Consider the following 24,122-nt stretch of genomic DNA (forward strand, 5'->3'; position numbering starts at 1 on the left):
GAAAAGTGAAATAAAAAGACAGAAAAGAAGCAGACGTAAAATAAGGATTGCTCTGTATTGATGAATTACTGAATCACTATCACACTCTGATCATACTGACACCATAACGGCAGCAGTTGCTTTCTTCATCACGTTTTTCAAACAAGGACTATGCAGCGTATTTTCTGCATATCGCTTAGCCTTGCCGATAACATCAGCAACCTTCGTTGTAGGTAATTCTAATTCTTCTATCTTTTTGGAAAGATCCAGCACCCCGGTTGTCAAGAGCTATGGTGAACAGAGAGCATAACGAATGGCGGTCAAAGGGAGAAAACTCGAAACATTTGGTTTACTTGTATTTGTTGGAAGGCTTACCGCATTTCCCTTTATACATCGTAACATGGTTTTACGTCGACTTGACATATTCAATACAAAAGTGAGATTGTCCTAAGTATTTCATAGAAATGTCTCAGTTTAAACGTATCAAATCACTTAACAGCTAACTTAATTACTAACTCATATTTGGGTAATATTTGACCCCAATGACTAAAACTATTCTGAAAGACAGAATCAGATAAAGAAACGAACATATAGCGCTGGCCCGAATCAGGCACTATGAGGCCTACCATACAAACGGTAAACAAATCATAAAAACTGAACTCATATACACCAAAACAGAACAAAAGTCAACAAAATAGGAAAATAAACTTCCATATACATATCATTTGAAAGCTTACATGTAGTACAACCAAACTGGCTCTTGAAGGAAACTATGTGTATTAACAAATTGAAACCCGTACATTTGATGGACATTCTTGATTCTATTAAATATTTTCTGATTAAGTGTCGTATCTGATAAATGTATCCCTTAGTACCCTGCTGTTTCTCACATAACATGGTTTAGCCACAACTGCAGACAAGCGAGGAAAGCATGGCTGAAGGCTGAACGCTATTTCCGTTACCATTCTTTAGTCTATGATTAATCTAGATAGATACAAAATATTGAATGCAAAAGCGAGGCTTACTTTAAACAAAGTAAACGTAGTAAATCTACTTACTGGCATGTGTGGTTTATGTAAGAAACAGAAGTCAAGATTTACATGATCTAGTATGGCATACCAAGAGATACTCGGCCCTTCACTTCCTCCACAATAGATGTATGTGTGTGCGTGCATGTGCGTGCGTGCGTGCGTGCGTGTACCTACCCAAACCTGTAAAGTAACCCTGTACCCATTTATGTATATAGTCCCATTTTTAAGACGTACGTTTGAAGTGTGAAGAAAGTATGGAAGAAATCATTTGCTGGTAAACTGACACTCCACTCCTTTCATCACATGCCAAAAGAAACTAGCAACATTTGATGAAAATCTAAGTGGGTGATGTGCCCTCATAGAACGACCAGTAGAATTGTCTGCATTGTGACCTATAGTCTGCGACGAAATGCCGAAATAAATAAGCGACTCAAAACAGGTCTGCATTATTTCAGTTTCATACAGACTCAAGGCTCCGTTTAATTAAAAGGAGATGAAATTTGTGTCGTAATATCTATACACACACTTTCATTCACGAGGTTTTATTTATGTTTTTAGAGTATCCATGATAATGGTATATTGGATTTAGGCAATCCCTTTCTTGGGAACTGGCCACATTGTGGAGGGTTTCTGGGAATTGGGTTTCCCGAATTTAAATGTAAAAGCTGTATGCATCTGTTCTGTGAATTATTTTCATTTCTGAGGATAAATATTTGTCTGTTGGACCTTTTGTGATCCGAGATCTCTTGGGCGTGCACATTTAAACAACATGGAGGCAATGACCATGCTGCATGTTTACATATACACAGAGGTCATATGGGATATGGGATGTGTCACAAGTAAGTATGATCAAATACAGGAACTGTGCACAATGTGGCCTGGAAAACAGGGTTCATAATGGTAGATATTTCGCCCAACGAAAACAGCGTCTTACTTATTTTTTTATTTGTTTACTTTTTTGTTTGTTTTCTTGTTTTCTCTTAAAAATGATAAAACTATAGGGCAAAACAACTTGTGTAGTTGGTTGTGTTAAATGAGAAACATTCAAATATGTTTCACGCACAAGTGCAGAATCCACACAATCTAAAAGTCACAGGAAGGAGAGGCACTTCACTTGATGTGTCAATGTTGAGCGATTGTCAACCGGTCGGAGTATGGAAGGTGTCGCGAAAAGCATGTGACACATAGCTCGCGAAGAGCATCTTCTTGACTATAACCAAGCCAAAATATTGTTTTGATACTTACATGACTTTAATTCTTTCGTTGGCAGGTTTTGTTTCCAAACAGAATGGGACCATTCAGCGACAGCGTTTCCCGCATGTTTGTGATGTCGAATTCGATGGGGATCGGACACCTCATATGTCTCTGGTCTCATCGGACACCGATCACGATACTGAAGTGGTATTAAAACTTGAACTAAAAAGTAAGCTGCGTCCCTGGGTGGGCTCGAACCACCAACCTTTCGGTTAACAGCCGAACGCGCTAACCGATTGCGCCACAGAGACCTTGCTGGTGTTCGACAGAAATCCACAGGATATATAAATTACTAAAAATAGCGTGTATAAGGGGAGATAAGTATGCTTTCCGGAAATGCATATTATCAATAAACAAGATGGCGGAGCATGATAAATCGCCGCTTCTAAAATTTGACCAGTTAGACGATTATGAAACACAAAGACAACAAATTCGCCATTTGTATGATAACAATGAGCGATCAAGTGGAGGTGACGCTTCCAACGACGTAATCACGATCAGCGGCAGCACATCGGCCTCTGTTCTTGTTGAACCTGATAATGTTGTAGCAATTTTTGTTGTCGCATTTGACACAAGAACAGGTGGGCAGCATTGAAATAATTTATTTATCATATATATGAAAGCTCAATGTTTGTATAAATATATAAGAAAACGGTATAGTTACAGAATACCGGATACCTTGTGTCACGTCTCCCTAGCCCTAACGCAAACCCTAAATCTTCCACAAACCAAACCCTAACCTAGCCGAGAGCCGCGATGCGGTCCTATACAGTCAAGACATGACCCTGCATCGCCATGCAGGGTCATGTCTTGACTGTATAGGACCGCATCGCGGCTCTCGGCTAACCCTAACCCTAACCAAACCTAAACTTGCTTGCTTTCAAAGATGGCAGATGGTGCCCGGTATTCAGTAATGTTACCAAGAAAACTGAAAATGTGACTTATGGTGGATATGCATATGTCAGCATGAAATTAATATGTTAGTCTATGGAACTTACGTCAGGTGTCTGATTATAACTGGCACAGGTGTGCAGATCATGTCGAGACCACATTGTGCTTCATCACAGACATACCATAATTACCTAGTAAGTTATATCAGGCCGGGCATATGAAAACATTGTACTGCCTGACAGTGCGGTGTCAGTGTGGTGCTTGAATTGATATGATTTTGAAGGACTACTGTCTATCATTCATGTTGTTTGTCCTTACCAGTATCTCTAAAAAGTATATATATGTATAATTAGTAGAAGTATGGTACTCCACACCACTATATGGCGGATAATTTAACTGACACTCCAACCTGGATACAGAAACAAATTTGCTGAACTGAAGGGGAATTTTGTATGTAAGATGGCATTGTGCCCCAAAGCTAATTTAACCCATCAATGACAGCATAAAAGATTCATGAAACTAACATTCAAGCTGCTTGAATTTTGAAATATAATTTTACATATTTATTCTTGCCATAACATATCATACTCACCGATCAAAGAGAATTCTAGAATGGCTGCTGAATAGTTATCGATGTATTTTACCAATCTTACAAACATTTGTCTGTCTTTAGTTAAATTAATGAAGTAGAATTAATTTTGATACTAATTTTTTAAGATTTTCACTGATATATCCCGCCTGCTCACAGCAACTGATCATGTCTTTATATGAACAGCTGAAGGGAATCCTTGCAGATTTGAGCAGGTGTTTCTCAGAACTAACTATTGTTGCCATTTCAGAATTTCTCATGTCATTCGTGAAATATTGCAGTAGATTTTCCATCAAATTAACCTAGAATAATTGGGTATTTGAGTGTTTGTTACAGTAGATTAACATGATTAATAGGGAATGAAACAATTAATAACTTTTGTGAACTTGAACCAGGCATTATGTGGAACATGAGACATCCCTGTGACTAAGCCAAATTTTTTATAGGGTTCAAAACTTTATCTTTGCTTTTTCCCTTATGTTACTCATCATGAAGAAGTTTCTTTTTCTGTCCTTTATCATTTTCAAGTACCGTGGCAAAAAATACCCAAAGTTTTAATGATCAGGGCCCCATTCCTCAAAGCAGGTGTAACGCTATGACAGATGCAAGTCAGTGTTGAAATGTGGGAGATGGGAGTCATGACTCTCATAGCACTGTGATTGCTCTGAGGAATGCTGCCCTGAACTGCACACACGTGATACAGATGTATTGGTGATAACTGTGGAGATAACTGTTCAACAGCAGTACCGATTCATACCAAATGGAAACGGGAAATTCATACCTGATTTGAAACAATAATCCTCTAATTGTCAGACTGTTTGCAAACTGGGAGAAATTTTAATGGCAATGTTTGTGTAACTTTGTTACATTTAAAAAAAATTGTTTATGCCAGTTTTTCACGTTTCAAATATTCCTTTGTTTTACATTTCCAATTTTTTTTAGACATTTTTTATCACAGCAAAACATTTGTTCATGTTACATTCCAAACAGTCATTAGTTTCATTCATTAGTTTGTGAATGAACAGTTAACTGACTCAAAATCAATGTCTGAAATTTGTCCTCAAGTGGTCTTAATTGCTGAACTCAATCAGTGTCAGTGATTTGTAATTTCCATTGTGAGTTTTACTTGTTCTGCTTACATGGTACTAACATGTATCACAGACATCTTGGAAAATGAACAATACAACCCAAACTTGACACAGTCTATAACAAGTCTCTTCATGTGTTGTTATCTGTAACACAAGTCAATCAGCCATATTTGAAAACATGTTTTACACATTTAATTTAGTAGAGCAGATAATTTCAGAAGTGACCATGGTTACGTGTTATGTTATGTATTTTGAGCTATTGATTAAAAGATCCCCAGCATCAAATATCATTTCTAATTCTATGTTACAGGTAAGAAGTAAATTATTAATGTCTTAAGCACTGTATAGAGTCAGGCCGCGTTAGTCCGGTCTCCGACAATCCGATTCCCACGATATCCGAACAATAGCTATCTGTAACCAATCTTATTTACTATGTTAACTCATTACCTGTTGATTCATAAATCTGGTGCTTCACTCTCCGTATCCAGACATTAATTAACGATAACAGATTAGCTAATTACACATAGTTTTGCTTCATTATTCTGGCGGTACATCAAAAAAGTTTGGATAATCCCCTTACACCATGAGCCCCATTCAGTAGTAATTGTTAAAGGTCACATGCAACCAAAAAATCAAACATAATTTAAAGCACATTTATCACCTTTTCATGACATATAATATACATTGCTGCTTTTAAAAAAACAAATAAACAAAATTATAAGCGTACAATCACGATTCAAAAGTGCAATATTTTGTACTTGGGCTTACTTCCCCCGAAACGAAGCCCTCGGGAGACCGAACCCAGTCGTAGCGGGTGGATCTGCACTCAAGTGTAACGACGGCTTCCGATTGGCTGTTTCATTTGCTGATATGCTGAGGGTTCATTGTGTGTACAGAAAGATGATCTGTTTGATGGGCATTTTAGAAGTATGGCGAGTCACAAGAGAGTAAGATTCTTTATGGATAACAACTTCTTTTTGTGTACTTGATGTGTCGTTTCAGTATGGATTCATATACTGTTGTCAAACAAAAAATCATATACACTAAAAGAAGTCGTTATCAATGAAGAATGTATTTAGAGATGTTAGGTTTTGAAAATACATATTCTCTGAATTTGTGCTCGATGGAATAAAAAATCATCTCAGTAGTAAACTACTGCGTGGCTGGAATCAGTCATTCGTCCAAGTACAAAGCAGGACTTGAAACTGACAATGGTTTGCACCAGTTTCCGTCAGATCCACTCATCCGAAAAAACATGACATGTGTATCACACCTGTCTAATTACATAATGTGGCAGAGATGGGACTCGGGTGCACGAGGCATAAATCAATTTATTTTCTTTATGTCGTATATTCTGATAGGTGTTAAGTTCAAATTGCATGTAGTCAATGACAAGAAGCTGTGTACTGCATGTTGTCTTTAACAGACAGACAAGCAGACATATAGGTGTGAATAAACCAGACACTGAGCTTTCTCTGAAACAGAGACTTCTGACCACAATCAACAAGTTTTTTTTTTACGTAACGAGTAGATTATTTACTTGTTTGTGTACACAACCAAGATTAGACTACTGCTCACGACCTCAGACTCTGGGCATGCATACTGTTTCAAGCTCCGCGACCCTATTCATTGCGCATGCGTTATGAGCGCAGTGCAGCACAGCTGCTGAAACCAGTTTTCCTCCCAGGAATGGGGGGAATTTAGTGAAACGTTTGAAATCCGATTTCGCGGGCTTTTCTTTCATCGCATTTCATTTCAACATTATAGGTTGAATTGGCATTTTTGATGATTTGTTTCGGTAAGTGCATACCGAAAGGTACCAGAATCTGCAAAGTTGTGTTTTACGTTGCATGTGACATTTAAGTGACACTTCCGAGTTGAACATGTCGTTAGTTTGTGATTTTGATCAATTAGTAGGTCTCACTTTTGGTTAGTTTGAGTAATGCCTGTCATGCTTACTTGCTGTATAAAGCACCGATCGTGTCAAAATTATAAGATTATAACATGGACGAGACGGGGTTGTTTTATAAACCCGGACCAAAACGAGACAGGGTTGTTTTATAAACTCGGACCAAATCACACCCTGGCAAACAAGAAAATGTATTTCTTTGGGTCATTGTCACAGTCAGTAATGTTTCACATTGTGTATGTTTTCATGTGGTTGAGATTTGCATTTTTTTTATGTATGAGTCATCCAGATGGTTAGGTATAAATGGAGATATGTTATCAAACATTTAGGTAAGAGTCAACCAGATGGTTAGGTATAAATGGATATATGTTATCAAACATTTAGGTGAGAGTCATCCAGATGGTTAGGTATAAATGGGCACAGGGTATGCAATATTGGGGCCTATGTGTGTTAAAACAGTTTCCTTTGAGATCTCTGATTGTATAGTTCCCATTGGGGTACAGATTATGCATTTAACTGTGTTTGTAGCAAAGTAACAAATATGAAAAAACTGGGATTTTTTCAACTACTTGCTGGATGTTTTAGTCTAAATATTTGTAATCATCTACAGTTATAACAAAATAATATTAGTTGTGTCTACATGTTTGTTATTACCACTGTTTATTGTTTTAACTGAACCCTGTACCTGTTTAATAGTTATCCCCAGATAAATAACCCACGAACATCCAGGTTGTGATTTGTCTTCAGCAACCCATGCTTGTCATAAGCACAAGCTATCATGTCTTCGCATGGAATGAAGATTGAAAAATATATCGAGATGACCCAACCCGAAATGCTTCACAGTATAACATATGACAAGGTGCTGTGGTCATGGGAGGCCTCCATGTATATCTCTATATCTGTGATGTAAGGAAACATTGTCCATTTGGAGATGAAAAGGCCACTGACAGGATCGGGTGGCCAGGCTTTGACACATATAATCGTAACAAAATTGTTTAGATCAATGCTCATGCTGTTGATCACTGGATTGTCTGGTCCAGACTTGATTATGTTTGCTGGAATATTGCTGAGTGTGGCATGAAACAATAAACCAACTAACTGTTAACAGACTGGCAGATGACGAGGATACATGTGAAATTACATTACCATTCATTGAATGACGTATCATTCTCATTCTGGTTTCATTTTTCATTATCTTCCTTTGTCTATATTTGTAAATAAGTTTTGTTGTTTGTAAGTGTGGATAATGTTTTACCTTGCCTATTTATAAGTAGTGTTTCATATCTTATTCACAACCCTTGAAACTTGGTATGGATCTACTGGAGAGAAAAAAAACAGGTGTCAGGAGACGGTTTTGAAATGTCATCATTGTGAGAATCATGAATGAATGACATGTAAGTGAAGGAGATGATATTGTGGTAGTGTGTTATTTTTCATTTATATTGGGGTCACACAGCAGAAAATGGGTACCTGGTGGGATAACATCATGTGACTATAACCTCTAACACCTTACATGCAGCTTTGTTTATCCAGGGTAATAATGTGTTAATGATCTTTGATCATACCCTTATGGCATGGGAACAGCACAATATAAATGACATTATTATTATTGTTGTTGTTGTTGTTGTTAATTGACACTGACAGATGGTCAGAATAAATATGACAGATGTTAAAAAGAATATTATGATTTTATTTCCATGTAGGTGAATAACCAGTAATTGAGATTATTCACCTAACATTTACCATTCTAAAACTATGCATATTAACTTGAGAATTTAAATTGTAATATCAACATAGGTGATGTACATGACACAGTTGTAGCTAATCTTGTATGCTTGTCAGATTTGAAATCATGTGAATGTTTAACCAGCCTGTCTTGACAACTGATATCAGTTACTGTACATCTGATATTTACATGGATATGCTTGTTGAAATTGGCAGCGTGGAAGGCAGTCATGCAACATGTCTATTGACAGATCAATAGGAGCATGTTGGTCTGTGCCCAGGGTGTATTGTTACTTGGGAATGGATTACTAGTATTGACTGATGACAGATTGCAACCTACATGTGTCTATAGCTGTCATGAGTCGATTACAGGTGTCGACAGCAGAGGATGACTCACATACTTTGCTGTCCTCATCTGTACAGATTTCGTTTCACAATGTTTGTTTATCGATACATTCAGCAATTTTCTGACTGTGCGACTGTTCTCTGGAAAATAATTAAGCCTGGACATGACAAACCTTTGATTGACATTATAAGCATCAGTCATTCTGACAATTACCTCAGCAAACCTGATCACCCAATTTTGTTAATTCACAAGCATGGGTTGCTGAAGACCAATTTTAACCCCGATCTTCGCAGGTATGTTTCCTTATCATGACAAATATTATGTTACTGTAGTATAAAGTTAGTTTTCAAATCTATTTTATGACCCTGATTTATTATAGACACCATTAGTTACATACTTACATCCAACTGGCCCATTTTCTAATTTCAACAATCAGTTCCCCACATGGGTACATTGTATGAAGCCCATTTCTGGTGTCCCCTACTGTGATATTCCTGGAATATTGATAAATCTGGTGTAAAATCAAACTCGCTTAATTTCAACAAAAAGCTGAAGAATAGCCTTCTAACATGGCGTATTTGCTGGTTAACATATTCCAACCACTCCAGAAACTGACTAATTTAAGAAATAGTGTATAATCTGGTATAAAGTACTGCTCTAAAGAAATGCATCTGATGGAGGGGGAGGTGGGGGGAGGGGGCTAGGGGGAACCAACCTAGTATACTTCTCTCTCTGCCAGAGAGATTGAAAAGCAGTCATTCTCTGTTCTCTAAGAGCATGGTGATCAACATGTAAGAGTTATACATCATCATTCCTTCAGTTCATTTCTTATGCAAGACTTGATTTTTCATAAATTCGACATAAATTGAAATACAACACATTGGCACCTAGAAATAAACAGTTTCCACTAATTGACACCGGTTCTATTTGGAAGTGAACATAATGAGATGCCACATAGCAGTGAAAATTGTCAAATGTCATATATTCATAAAATCCAAAGAGGCTAAACTGATTGTCTGCAACGTACTAGTGCTTGATAACTGATTATAGTTTCAGAAACTCAGATGCCGAGTTTCCATGGTAACAGGTGTGTTTTCATAATTCTTCAGTTTATTATTCAGTACTTAGATTTAGGGACTGGTAACAGCTTGTGTTTCCATCAGGGATATTTGTCAGTATGTAAAATATTCTCATACAAAATGTTTGATATTCGTTTAATCATATTCAGAGTGGAACCAATATTTGAAACTAATCACCAAGTGGTCTTACCAAACATTTAGCTTTGTTGACATATCAATTATTGTTGCCAGTATATCAGATTTGGTCAAGCTTAGAAATAGAAACATGTATGAAATTTGATATATGGAGAATCTTCATCTGTCAAAGGAACTGGATTACAGACTGTATTAACATATACTAGCAAATCCCCGATCTCATTTTGATCAGATCTTTGTTGGTGTAAGTATCTGACACACTTCCATCAATGTACAGGACACAGAGCAGTCCGTATGATTTCTCGGTCCCTAAACTGAACATAAATGGTCAAATGTGATGTCAAAAGAATCAGATGAGAAAATAAATCTGAAAAAAATGAAACTATCATCATGAAATTTTTGTTCTTTATAACTGACACATTGCTTATATATTAAAACAGGCATTCCTCATGATCAATATCAACAACTGAAAATGTGTAGGATTCTGAATTTCCCTGTAAGAAGGTTAAACACATATGTGTATTGTTTGTGGTTAACTGAGCTGTTTATGACCGTAAACCACTCTAAACTGGTCTGACAATGCCGATGTATGACAGTGTGTTAGCTTGTATGTAACATGTTGGATTCTGTAAACAGGTAATCTTGTGGAATGGTGTCTACCAGAAGAAACTGACCTCGATGGCGTAGAGTTCAAGGCCATGGCTAGTGGTTCCCATACTCTGGACAAGGATTTTGTGTAAGTAACAAATGGCTCTCGGGTCGTTTATCATGTTTCTCTAGTTCTCTTTGTATGCATTAAAGACATAACATACCAGAGCACACAGGTTTTACTTTGCATGCTTTCTCCTCAGTTTTCAGTGGGATGAAATTTTCCAACAGTAATATTGTAGCCTCAGGGTTATTCACATAAAGCATTTAAGGTGATATATGTATTTTAATGACAAAGTATTATTATCAACTAAAAAATATGTTAAATTCATCAGAACAGATATTGAACATTATGTTAGACACAGACCATATAAGACAATATGACTGACTTCAGTGTTCAGACACAGACCATGTAAGAGGATATTACTGACATCAGTGTTCAGACACAGACCATGTAAGAGTATATGACTGACATCAGTGTTCAGACAAACCAATTAAGAGGATATAACTGACATCAGTGTAATGACTGATGTCAGTGTAATGATTGATGTCAGTGGTCAGACACAGACCATATAAGAGGATATGACTTATGTCTGTGTTCAGACACAGATCAGATAAGAGGATGTGTCGTATGTCTGTGTTCAGGACAACATTATCAGATAAGAGGATGTGTCGTATGTCTGTGTTCAGGACAACATGAGGCCTGCTTCCCATTTGACCATCAAGCTTTAATGCGTATTGATTCCACGCATATTTGTGGTTGTATGTTTCAACATCAGTAGCCCTCTTGATGTGGCCCTAGTTTCATACTGAAGGTCAGGGGGTAATAAGCCTATCATTGGACTAGTTTCTTGTATCAAAGAGAGTTCCAAAAACAGAATGTTATTTTGATCTTACACCTATATATTACCTGACTTTGCCAGGGATGGTTAGAAAGCACAGTTGAACTCAATTACATGTTGTAGATATTCAACCTGCTTTAAGATGACTTGTATTCCACAGGTTACATGATTAAATGTTGAACCTAAACGGCTCCATGGAATATGTAACTAAAGAACTTAATTTGTCAAACTAATATCAAAGAAAATAATAAGTTTTGAAAGTACAGTCAAACCATGTCAACTCAGCTTTGTTTGTGTCAGATCCCACACTCTGTCACACTCAATTCATTGCTTCAACAGATAAAACTAAACAGATAAAACTACAAAGATAACCCTGAACATGCTAATGAGTAACTGATAACTGTGTGTATTTATTTATTTTTATCTTTATCATATGATGTCATATGATGTCATATGATGTCATATGATGTCATATGATGTCATATGATGTCATTGATCCATCTGACGAAGGGGCAAGGAATAGCCCAGAAACATCGTGAAAACAATAAAGAAGAAGTTGACATCCATAACATTTTGTCGTATATTAGAATACTGACTTCTAAATGCCTCTCAAGAACCTCATCATATGATGTCACGATAATCGCAAGAGATAAGTAAACTTCAAATACAAGCTTTTTCTATCTCTAATTCTCTAGGTGTTCAAAACAACAGGAATCAAACAGTATCTTGATTTAGGGCAACATCATGCATAGTGTCCAGTTTGCATGTCAGGATGTTTCAGTTTGAAATGCACCACATACATATGGCAAACCAATCAGTGTTTTGTTTTACAGTTACTTCCGGAAGGAGAACCTGTATGGCCTTGCTTGTTTCGAGAATATGAAGGTTGAGAGTGAGATAGAGCGAGGAGCAAGGATGAAGTCTGTGGGGATCCTATCTACATCCTACACCTCCCTCTACAAACACATGCAGTTCCTTGAGACACAAGTCCGGTAACTAGCCAGATCTTGGACTTGTATATCTGGTTAATATGCGACAGTTAAACAGTAGTCTAGGTTTTATATGTGATCATTTTGTGTCATTCTGTGCAGTGGTGACTTGAAAAGTCATTTCAGAAGAATTCTTGACCTATCCAAGTTACAGTTGACGAAAATATCAACCTGATTCTTCATTCATGACACACTAGTTTTGTTTCATATGGTTTCTTATCTTCCTCTTAGTTGCAACATATGTAATATTTGTGATTTCACTTTCTCAGTAAAGTACAAAATCTAGTACTTTTTCAGTTGAGTCCATCCGGGATTCGAACCCGAACCCCTCTTAGTTGTCTCCCATGACAATAGGAGCAGCAGCATCAGTACGACAATACACACATATGTCCTGGTTCTTGCTAAAGTCATATCTCATGCCCTCTTGTACCCAATGTCTTCAAATTTGGTGACTGTCTACATTGGGTGATCACACTGACACCAGTCAATTTGGGTGACCTTGACCTTATTTTCATTTTCACCATGACACTTTGACTACTTTTCAAACTCATGGTGATGCACTCCATCAGCAATGGAGTAGTAAATTAATGAATTACAGTATATGTTTTCATGTTCTTGTCTGTTATTTGGCTAGTGTGTCAACAGTGTAAACTACTGACATCTCACGTTTTATTCCCATGGATGATTGTGCTGCATCTTTACTTTTTCTAATCATTGCATTGCAGATATTTTGTGTTATCAAAATTGCATCAAGGATATTATAAGTATGAGACAGTGAAACCTCCACCTGTTTTCAGACATCAGCTGGAGGTGCCTGGCATATACACACAGTTGATTGCTTTCTATGATGACAAGAAGGGGGTGCTGCCGGCGAGCGGGTCAGCAGAGATGTTGAAAATCCCCAGCCCTGCATCCACGCCTTCCACACCCAGCAAAGAACTCCTGCCAGAAATGAAGGTGAGGCTGAGAAATGCAGAGTGTTAGAGCAGACGGCATTATCACATCTCTTTCAGGAACCTTTTTATCATGAAATATTCACCATGTAATGATTAAGCATAAACAGCTAGCATATTTCTTGCTTCATATAGTGATCCTTGCTCTGCAAAAGACATAACGCTTATGGTTTCACAAAGAGTCATGGTGTTACTGTTATCACTTCTGGATGTGTGACCCAAACATTCTGCAATGTCGCACATGGTGGACAGCATGTGAGGTACCAGTAACCAAGTGCCCAGTGATTCATCATAGCAAAGCTTGTAGCTTTTTCCAATGAAGATCTTGCTGCGGTGGACAATTTGGAAATACAGGCATGACTGGGGGAGTCACGTGGGGTTAAACCATGCTGAACAGTTGTAGTGAATGTAGGAGGTCTTGATGCAGGTTTTAGATATACAGTACTTGAAAGTAAGAAAATATTAAATCAGGTTTTCCCTGGGATTGGAAGCCTTTTGGAAGGTTTTGGTCACATCCCTGGCTATAGTCATCTTTATCAGCAGTGTTTCTCATGGCAACATTTGCCATAGACCTTTCCTTCTTCTGCAGCAGTCTTCATGTTAGTGTGCTGGAGGTCATAAGGATAGCCACAGTCAGTCCATCTGAGTCTCTTCAGGATTAGGTAAATGAAACAGAAGAAAATATCTTTACCTAAAAAGGAATACAGATGACCTAATGGTGAACTGGAACCTCTTGATAGTCTGAGATTTTTTTAAAAAGATTTCAAGTTATCTAAACAGCTTTGACTGAGACTAGGCAAAAGGGCTATTGCTTGTTTTCAGGAGCAAATCTGGGAAACTCACACCAGTTGTGAGATAGGTCTTGTGCTGAATTGGCGCTTTTTGATAGTTTAGGATTTTACAAGTGTCCTTAACAAAAGGTTTGGTATGATTATCATTCATATCAATGATTGTGTCCTCTTGTTAAAAGGAATGCATCTGAGAATTGAATTGGTAGGTTGAAATGAGTTGCCTCCCTTCAACCAACCATTCTCAGCTGAGAGGTAAGGTAAAGGAGTAATCCGATACTCTCAGCTTCACACCTAGTCTCCTTCCTTTCAGATCACCCATCCAGCTGGCTGTTTCTCCCAATTCATCAAGTTCTTCGGAGAACAGATCTACACCCTGTGGAAGTTTGCCCTCCTCCAGAAGCGCATCCTCTTCTTCTCTCCTCCACCCATTGGGGTGGTGTGTTACAGAGGTGGGACCTTGGGAAGCAACTGAGTCAATGTCAGACAAAACGGGACTGTAGACCCACAATGTTGGGCATCTCCCTTATTGATCTTTCCTACATGGAACAGATGGAATCCATAGATGACTAGAGTATTGAAAATGAATGAATAAACAATAAACCAAGACATGACAAGATTTTGTGCAGTCCTCATAATACTGTTTCTTTCTTTCACTGAAAAAAGTTTTGTGTTTTGTTTAAAGGCTGTAAGAATTGATTAAGCTTTATGATGTGGTTTGTAAGTATTTATAAAACTAATTAGAAGATGGTATGTGTGTCATTAAGTACCTGGTGATAACCAACCAAATTACCCAGCCACTAGATCCTGGTGTCTTAAGAACAAAATTACTACTACAGACCTATTCTGAATGTATGTGCAGTTCTGGCATCTCCTGTGATGGTTGATTGTTGATTGTATCCTGTGTTTAAGTTGATAACTTGTGTTTGATTATGTCAAATTCCCCAATGAAGATTTGAAATGTTTCAGTGTACTGTGCTTGTTGCCTTGGTAACCACAATATACAAGGGCTTACACGACATGACTTCCGGCCTCATTTCTATGTGAATGTAGCTGATATCGAGGCTTTGGAGAATGAAGTAACATATATAGCTTGTAAGTATATATGTATACATTGTGTATTTTGAAGGTAAACATGCATCATGTGACAGTATACAGTGAAGCCCAGTTAGCCCGCACCTCGATAATCTGGATGTCTTGCCTCCCGGAAGATTTCAGCTCGTTACCAATCTATGCCTATTTAATTTGCCTCGATAATCTGGAAATTCGGGTTCCTGGAACCAGATGCTAAGTAGCTGTAACCGATCAGTAAAATAAACGTAAATGGCTTCAGAGTCCAGATGCTGTAAGTCGTGTTCATGAACCAAAAGAACATTCCCTATCGATGCTTACTTTACTGGCCTCAATCAATGGCAACAATAAACACTCGATGACATGCAGCTGCAGTTGTTGTTTTAGTTAGACATTAAATGCTCCCAACAGAAGTCTATGTGAGATATAGCCACAATTCAAAGGCATTGATGACAAGTGAGCTGTTGTGTGATTGATTAAAGTACTTTGACAGATGGATACAGTCACGTGCACTTAAAGTAATTTTGCTTTTCGACAACGCTGCAAGTCACAAATTTGCCTCACTAACTTTGCAAAATGTGACCTTGGTTTTTGCCTCTGAAAAACTACGTCTCATATTCAACCGATGGATGCAGGTATAATTTTGCACTTTCAAGACATGCTACAAGAGATCGACTGAGGCAAAGAAATACCTGGAAAGTCTCGTGACATATTTTGAGATGTTCAATGATAAGAGTCACTCAGTAAAATTATTGATGTGGAAGGTTAATCAAACACAAATAACCTTGAAAGACTTTTTGCTCTGACTGTAATTTATTGTTATGCTCAATATTCATCGTTTTTAAAGCTTTGCATTAAGTGCTTATTTTGTTTTATCCAGAGTTGTGTCGTTTTTGTAATAGTAAGGGGAAGTAATTCTTGCTTGAACCTGGGTCCTGGTTGAGTAGTTCAAACGATTCACAAGGGTCTGGATTATCGAGGCTTCACTGTATATGGAATATTGAAGGTAAACATGCATTCAGACAGAGTATATATAGCATACCATTGTCCTCTCTTTCACATTTGTGCAGGCACTACAGAGAAGATATTCGAGAGCAAGACCCATCTATATGATGTGTACATAGACAACCAGATGGTTAGGGCACATACACCTGCGCTCAAGGACCTACTTAAAATCAGTGATGCTGACAGGGAAAAATATGCCAAACTCAACAATCAAAGGTAAGCATTGGTGATACAGATACCTGTTGTGAAACATCACTTTCAGTACTCAAAGAATTGGTGGAACATTTATGACAACTTTTTATATGTTTGATCTCTATAACTTCTGGGTTTCAGCAACCCATGCTTATCGTAAGAAGTGATTAACATGATCGTGTTGGGTGGTCACGCTTGTGACTCAGTGGACACATGTAATAGTATCTCACTTGCATATATCAATGCTTGTGCTGTTGATCAGTGGATTGTTTGGTCCAGACTGACTTATTCACAGACCACCACCATTTTGCTGGAATACTGCTGAGAGCGACATTAAACAGCAAACAAACAAAATGGGGCTGAGTGAAGGAAGCTCCCTTGTACAAACTGAGGAAAGACCCATAGTGCTTGAGTGCTTGTTGAAGATGGCTGCTCAGTTCGTCATCCATCTTGCTAATAATTTTGTTGTGACACTCCAGTTGTGGTCGCTGTAGTGTGTCTATAGTGGCTGTCTACAGTTTCCCTTCTTCTGCAGATCCTCCTATGTATTCTCTCTGCAAGAGGCAGGGGAGCAGGTGATTGATGAAGAGGAGTTCTTCTCAAAGTAAGGACAGCTTAATATGATAAACTGTTGACAATGTATCTTGTTGCTTGTTACTTGACAGAGCAAAGTTGAACTCACCAGGAGTCATGTCAGTGTTATCTAACCTGATTTGACGTTAATCATGCCAGACCTTGTCATCATACACTGATCATGTTATTCTTTCTGCCCTTCACATTGTTTTATGTTCAGACTTTTTGACTCTTTGACTTTGCGCTGAAGACTTCACCACTTGGGTGAAGTCCATTTCTTATGTTCCATGTTTTGGTATCGCTTGTACATTACTTAAAGCAGAGTTAAAGCTTACACACTTGTCCATTTCTTTGTAATTCTAACCTAAACTATTGAACACATCAGCTGATTAACCTAGTAGCTAAAGCATTGGCTCATCACACCAAAGACAAGGGTTTGGTTGGATGCAATGTGTTGAGCCAATTTCAGGTGTCCCCTGCTTTGATATTGCTTGAGTATGGCGGCATAAGACCACACTCACTCATTCACTCTTTCAACACATCAGGGTTTTCTATGGTGGCCGTTAATGTAAAATGTATCTACTGACCCTGGTATAAGACTCAGCTGACAGTAAGGATTATCCCTCAAAATCAGTCCAGATTTCATCTTCAAGCAGTGCGAATATAAAAATCTTGTCCAGTGGCATGAAATGGCACCGTCTACCAAAGCCATCTTCTGGCTGTTAAGATGAGACACACTGACTTAGTCTGGCAGACTGCTGCCAGTGTTTGTCACCTTGTTCTCTTTCAGTTCACTATTGTCCTTTTTTGTCATTTCAGTTTCTTCACAGAACTCAATGACAGGCTCTTCCAAACTCTTCTGGACATCTCATGTTCACAAGATCGCCAGTTGACCTCTGACCACATGAAAAGCATGGGCCTTGACCCTGTGGGTGACCGCACATTCCTCATGGAGCTAGTGGAGCATTATGGGATAGATGTTGTCTTAATGGTGGATAACCCATGCTGTCCCAAATAGTTGTCTCCACACCACACTCCCCCGTGCTACAGTTACATTTCTTTCAGCTGTCATGTAACAAGGTGCTGCCAGTTTTTGAAACAATTTTGAATATTTGAGTAAGTTATTTATGCATGTCAGGGGCCTGTTGTGAACACAATATTTCCCCAATAAAGACTGTTAGGATCAAATGTTAACCTTTAAGCTGGTATCCTATTTTCAGAGTAGTTATTTTAAGGACAACCGGAATTGACATGATTCATTCTACGATTGAATGAAATACTTCAGCATAGAAACAATGTTTTAAAATGGCAGCAAGTCTGAATCCATATTGCTTTATGTTGTAGGCAAACTTAGAACTTTCAAAAACTAGTACATCTGAATTTCCCTTCAAATTACATATATCACACCAGAAACATTTCTAAGACAATAATGGCAAATATTCATTACATTAAACATTCTTGAAAGCAAACAAATAGGACATATGACAAAATGGCTTGATCACTGTTATTATGTGGAAATATGAATTTGGAAATGAAATATTTTGAATTTAACCTATTTTGTGAAATAAATGAAAACATAAATTTGTCATTGTATGAACTTGATGAGCATTTTTGCACAAAATTGAAAAATAACGATTTTAGCCTTTACAAGTATTGCCCTTCACAATGCAATATGTATACCAATTTTTCATTATGCAGAAACATTTTTATCATTCCATTAAAAAAGGTTACAAAACAAGTTACATGTAACCAAACATCCATGACAAAATGCTTTTAACTAAATTCATGAAAATGATGCATCAAAATACTGTATTCAGACAGGTTGCTTCGTGGGATGACTGCTCTGAAAGTAACACACCATGCATATCATTCAACCGTGTTGTGAAAATGTCATGGTTTATTGCTGTGTCTCCAAGTATCTACACTTGTTAATGATGGCAAATACCTTGTGCTACTTTAATTAGCTCTAAACCATGTCCTCATATGTTGTCTTGAAAAGACAGTCAGTTCTACATATCATGTGTATCAGTAGAAAACCAAATAGGACCGTTGGCAGTCTTACCAAGGTCAAGTCAGTTGTTGCAAGTATTCGTGTCTACAATGACATATGTTTGTGTTCATGACTCATCGGTTATCAGCTGATATTAAGAAGATTGCTTCGTACTGGAGTTACCTCTCAGGTGCTGAAAACTGCAGCAAACAATGAACTGTAGTGTTTCTGTAGAAGCACAGTTTTTGAGAGTACACATTGCTACTTCATGATGTGGTCGCTAGTCTAAACCAATCCAGCAATGGCTTGTTCAAGCCGGGAGAAAACAGGGTTCAGTAAAAACTAGCTTTACAGCAGACATTAGTTTTATTACTGGACATCTTGTACAAAATGTGCCATGGCATTGTGATATCTGTCACACTTTGCTTCATGCAATTCCAGACTCACATCAGTGCTACTCTGCAAATTGTCGCTCTGGTTTTTCCGGTCCTGGTGAAATATATATACCTATGTAAAATGTACTTTGATGTTTAAGAATCTGTTTGCAGATCTAGCTAACTTTGTTTCTATAGTCAAATATGTAATGGGAAACTTTTTATCAAAATTCAGATGGTCAGCTCAGTTAAAAAGAGTATTTTGTGCACTGTTCAGACTGTGTCACCCTACAGTGTTGAAAGACTGTTCTTCTGAAACAGTGCAGGGGTCATATGTCACTTGTACATGATCTTCAGAAGGCTGGCTGCAGTACTTAAGTATCAATTGACCTTTCATGAGATGGTATCAGACATCTCAGGTCAAGTGGCAATTTAGTTGATGGGTCAGGTAATACATCTATCTGTCTATCTATCTCTCTCTATATATATAGGGCAGAGACACACACTTACCCAGAGTTCTGTTTCCCAGGCTAGCTGAAGCCATGATGGCAAGGTAGCTCATCGCCATTCTTGGGGACTGTTTAAGCATTCAAGATATCATCCATATGAGATGTGATCACCTAATGGTGATCTCAAGGAGGATCATATATCTATAGAAGAGCAGGGGTAACATGTGTAAAACCTGTAGCTTTTAGACTTGTTCAGAGATAATTCGAGTATGAAATGATTCGTTATCTTGTGAGTTGTGAGGAGGTGAGTCATTTTGGTAATGATGCCTGTTTCATGTGCAATATCTGTGTTTATTATGTATATATGCCCACACCTGTAGATAACATTCCACCAGCAGTGACAGTGATGCATATACATGTCATGTCAATTTCTGTCTCATTTATTTTAAAACTGAGGAACATTGATATTTTGACAGATCATTCTTGTCGCATGCAAACTTCCTCAATGCTGCTGAAGTATGCTTTGTCTTGTCTAACAAGTTCCTACCAGACGTGGATTTGAAATTGTTGATGTAAATAAACGTTATTTTGTGGTTGATTCTAAGTGGTTGACATAACACAGAAGAGAAGCTAGAGTCTGAAATATATATGACCTATCAAAAGTTTAGACTCACTTAAAACACTCACCATATGTTATATGTGTGGTTACATCGAAGATGAATTGCTCCACTAACTTGGGGGAACCGACTGCAAACCTTATGCAGATAAATTACATGAGGGTCATTCATCAAATTGCTGAAAAGCATGTGGAAATATTGTGCATGTGAACAGCTGCATTGGGTGTAAAATTTTGTAAAGAATTCGCCAATTTTCACATAGTTCTTAATTTTTGAACACATCACAACAATCTTTTCAACTTTACGAATCTGTTTTACAATACATCAGTTCATGTGTAAGGAGTACCTTTAAACAGTGTGGAAAAGTTTGCAAAATCTAGATTAGAACAGTACACCAAATTATGTAGCTACATTTACTTAAGTGATTCTAGACTATTGATGGGGAGTATACAATGTCAGGTACAACTATACTCAACAGCAAGAGTAATTGTCATGTTCTCATTTTATCATTTGGGGGAATTTTACATATTTTCATTTCTTTTATGAGATTTTAAATTTGCCTGTGTAAAGTTGGCTGCAGTTTTCAAAAAATATGCCTGTAGCTCAGTTCTTTAGGCAGGCTGAAATGTTTGCAGATTATCATTACCCCAAATTGTTGTACAGCTAACTGAAAGACAAACTTGGAAATGTGTCATCAGTAGCACCAGCTAGGTCTGTCTTGAGAGTGGTGTGTTGTGTAAGTAATAGTTGTATTATCATAATTACAACCAGCTTTCCATAAGTGTTTGTTTGATGACAGTTACTTATGTCCAAATTGTTGTTGGTAACTGTGATGACATGTTGTCTGTTATGACACAGCCTGTTACTTGTTGTTATCGGGGGACCAAGTTGCTGTACATATATGTTGGTAGTTCCTTCTCAAACACAATGAACATGTACTGCATATTAGCAGCCGTTTTAAGCAGTGAACAATTCTTAGGACACTTGAGCATTTCTTATTTCTTGGGTATGTCTCAGTTCAGTGATTCGGTGAGATTGTAGTTTCACTTTTAGAGATTGTGAACAATAAGTGTAGTTTAAAACATTCCCTTGCTCCTTTTTTTGTAATCCTTATGAACATATACCTACGGTATAGATCTTGTATTCCAAGAAATATGTGTGTACTGTGACAAGTCTGAGGATGTATGAACTTCTATTGTGAGTCAACACACAATATACCTCTTTTCTGCTCACAGATTCAACATGTATTTCATTGTACAGTTCACTTTTGCATCACTGATATACTTCATAGTTTCTTGTGTGGATCTTTTACAGCCCCCATCAGGCTGGATATAGCAGAGCCAGTCTTCATGTTGTGTTTGATCTGTCACCAGCTACTAAGATTGGGTATTCAGCCTGAAAATCAGTTTCCTAGTGACTTCATGATTTAACCACTATCCTTCCACTGGAAATTTGTACATTTATCAGGTTTCAGAACTGATATTTCAAAACATATCAATATCTTCACATTTGAATTTTTCATGCTGAAAAGTAATCCAAAGGGTTATGACTACTAAGATGATCACATTAGTAACATTTTATGACTGTTCACACTTTAAAGTTTCAGATCATATCAGTATTTGCATATCTAAATTATCTTATGAAGAAAAAAATAGTCCATAAAGTACTGTTCATATGATAGTATGGTAAACACAACATGAAATGACAATAGGTTCATGTAATCCCAGTTTGGCATTTCCCCCAAAATTAGATACACTGTTAGAACATGCACTGGCCATTACTTTAAGCCGCCGTCACATGGCAAACTAACGTTTGACAACACATATTGTTGGAGCTTGTGAACATTCCAAAAACTCGTTCACCAAGACCAGTTTCAGAGTTGTCAAACTGTTGTCGAGAAATAGGATCAGTCTCTGTTCTCACCACCGTTTCCTTCAAACTCTCAGCATTGTTGAATGTTTGAAGTCTTGTCAAGCTCCTGTTGTTCAGAAACAACCAATTGCAGTCAAAGAAATTGTCATTGCATGTGACATGACCTTCAACTGACACAACAGTATGACAACATGCGTTTGACCTGTAAAAATGCAAGCTCAACAATTTAAAAATTTCAACAACAAGTGTTGTTAAACTTTAGTTTGCCATGTGAAGGCCCCTTAAGAAATTATATTGGCTGGTCTGTGTATATATTACATATTCATAATTCATAATGTGTTGATTCATAAACTTGTCCATTTGGAGGGTTCCAATGTTAATGGTAATATGTAGTTTAACAAAGGTGCATGGTAGCATCTAATGTGTAGTTTAAATATTCAAATGTAGCAGTGATATAAACTGTGTCAAATGTTTGTCATTCTCAGAGTTATGCCCCTTTCATGTGGTTCTCTTCGATTTTGGTGATGAAGGTGGAAAGAGATACTATGTTATTAACTTTCCAACTCAGTGATTCTTGTTGATTCAACATGTTCAATAATATTTAACGTGAACACAAGAACAGAATTATGTTTCTTCTGACAACTATGTGGTTTTCAGAAACTAGTATTTTGTTTTAGTTTGATATCAAACCTAAAATGTGTAATTATTTTATTTACTGAAAAATACACCTTAGTGATACAAATCTGCTTGACTCATTCTACTACCTATTCCCTTCATGTTTCGAAATTTTAATAATTTAAAGCATTTTGGTATGTTTTTGATTGAAATAATTGTTAGTTTGATACAAGAAAATTTTAATGATTGTTAGAGTTTTATTTTTGTTTAGGATTGTGCTTTGTCTTTTAACTCGGGATTTGAACATCATTGGTGTTTAAGTGGCGATGGTAATATTCTATAATATGGTGAGCATGTTGATAAGGCTCACTACTTTGATTCATACTGTAATCATTTCTGTGTGTATTTTGTATAAATATCATTGTATATAGGAAATCTTTTATTTCATGTTCTGTGGAGAACAACACATTTTCTGCATGGTGAAATGCTAGTATGTATTTCTACAACTGAAGTTATATTGGTCAGTCATTCCCACCACCATATATCTATTGAAACTAACATAAAAAATTCTTTGGTTTATTAAAATGGTAGATCAAACAATTAGTGAGCAGATCAAACAATTTACAAATACCATTTACAAATTAATCTAAGTTTCCTTTTAAGAAAGGAAATATCAGCAATCTGTCAGGGGAGTCTAAACCGTTGGCATGTAGACAAGTTTGTAAATCAAAATGACAGTGGCATTAAATACCGTACCTCTCCTTTACTCTGTCTTGTTTCTGTGTTCAACACCCCAGATATTATTCAGATAGGCAGTCACCTTCACCTTTAAATGGAGACAGAATCCAAGTGCTGATTGCTATCTGTGTTGCATGTCCAATCAAAACAGCTGTACATACTGAAATATACAACTGTTTGGTGATTGATAGCTACCTACATCTCTCAATCACTGTATCATCTGATACCTCTGTCCTTGTATAACAGTCAGAAAGATACTACTAGTTAAATTTCGGTTTGAAAATGGGACCTGACAGCAAACACTGAGAGTATGTGGTAGGGAATATATTAAAACATGTATTTTGATGCTATGTATGTTACAGTTCTTTCATTCAACATGT

The 24,122-nt window shown here is 37.2% G+C and overlaps 1 protein-coding gene and 1 non-coding gene across 2 annotated transcripts; one reads left to right on the forward strand and one right to left on the reverse strand.

Moving 5' to 3' along the window:
* Positions 1-2,441: 2,441 nt before the first annotated feature.
* Trnan-guu (transfer RNA asparagine (anticodon GUU)) lies at positions 2,442-2,515 on the reverse strand. Its single transcript has one exon. It is a non-coding gene; the product is annotated as a tRNA-Asn (tRNA).
* A 102-nt stretch (positions 2,516-2,617) lies between these two features.
* LOC137258012 (DENN domain-containing protein 11-like) lies at positions 2,618-18,701 on the forward strand. The gene is made up of 9 exons (XM_067795546.1): positions 2,618-2,845; positions 10,663-10,762; positions 12,350-12,508; positions 13,303-13,462; positions 14,560-14,698; positions 15,216-15,341; positions 16,388-16,538; positions 17,050-17,118; positions 17,907-18,701. Exons 1-9 carry the CDS (start codon positions 2,623-2,625, stop codon positions 18,103-18,105), a joined length of 1,326 nt encoding a protein of 441 aa, XP_067651647.1. The 5' UTR covers positions 2,618-2,622; the 3' UTR covers positions 18,106-18,701.
* Positions 18,702-24,122: the final 5,421 nt, after the last annotated feature.

Source organism: Haliotis asinina, chromosome 12, assembly GCF_037392515.1.
Source record: "Haliotis asinina isolate JCU_RB_2024 chromosome 12, JCU_Hal_asi_v2, whole genome shotgun sequence".
Taxonomy (NCBI): domain Eukaryota; kingdom Metazoa; phylum Mollusca; class Gastropoda; order Lepetellida; family Haliotidae; genus Haliotis; species Haliotis asinina.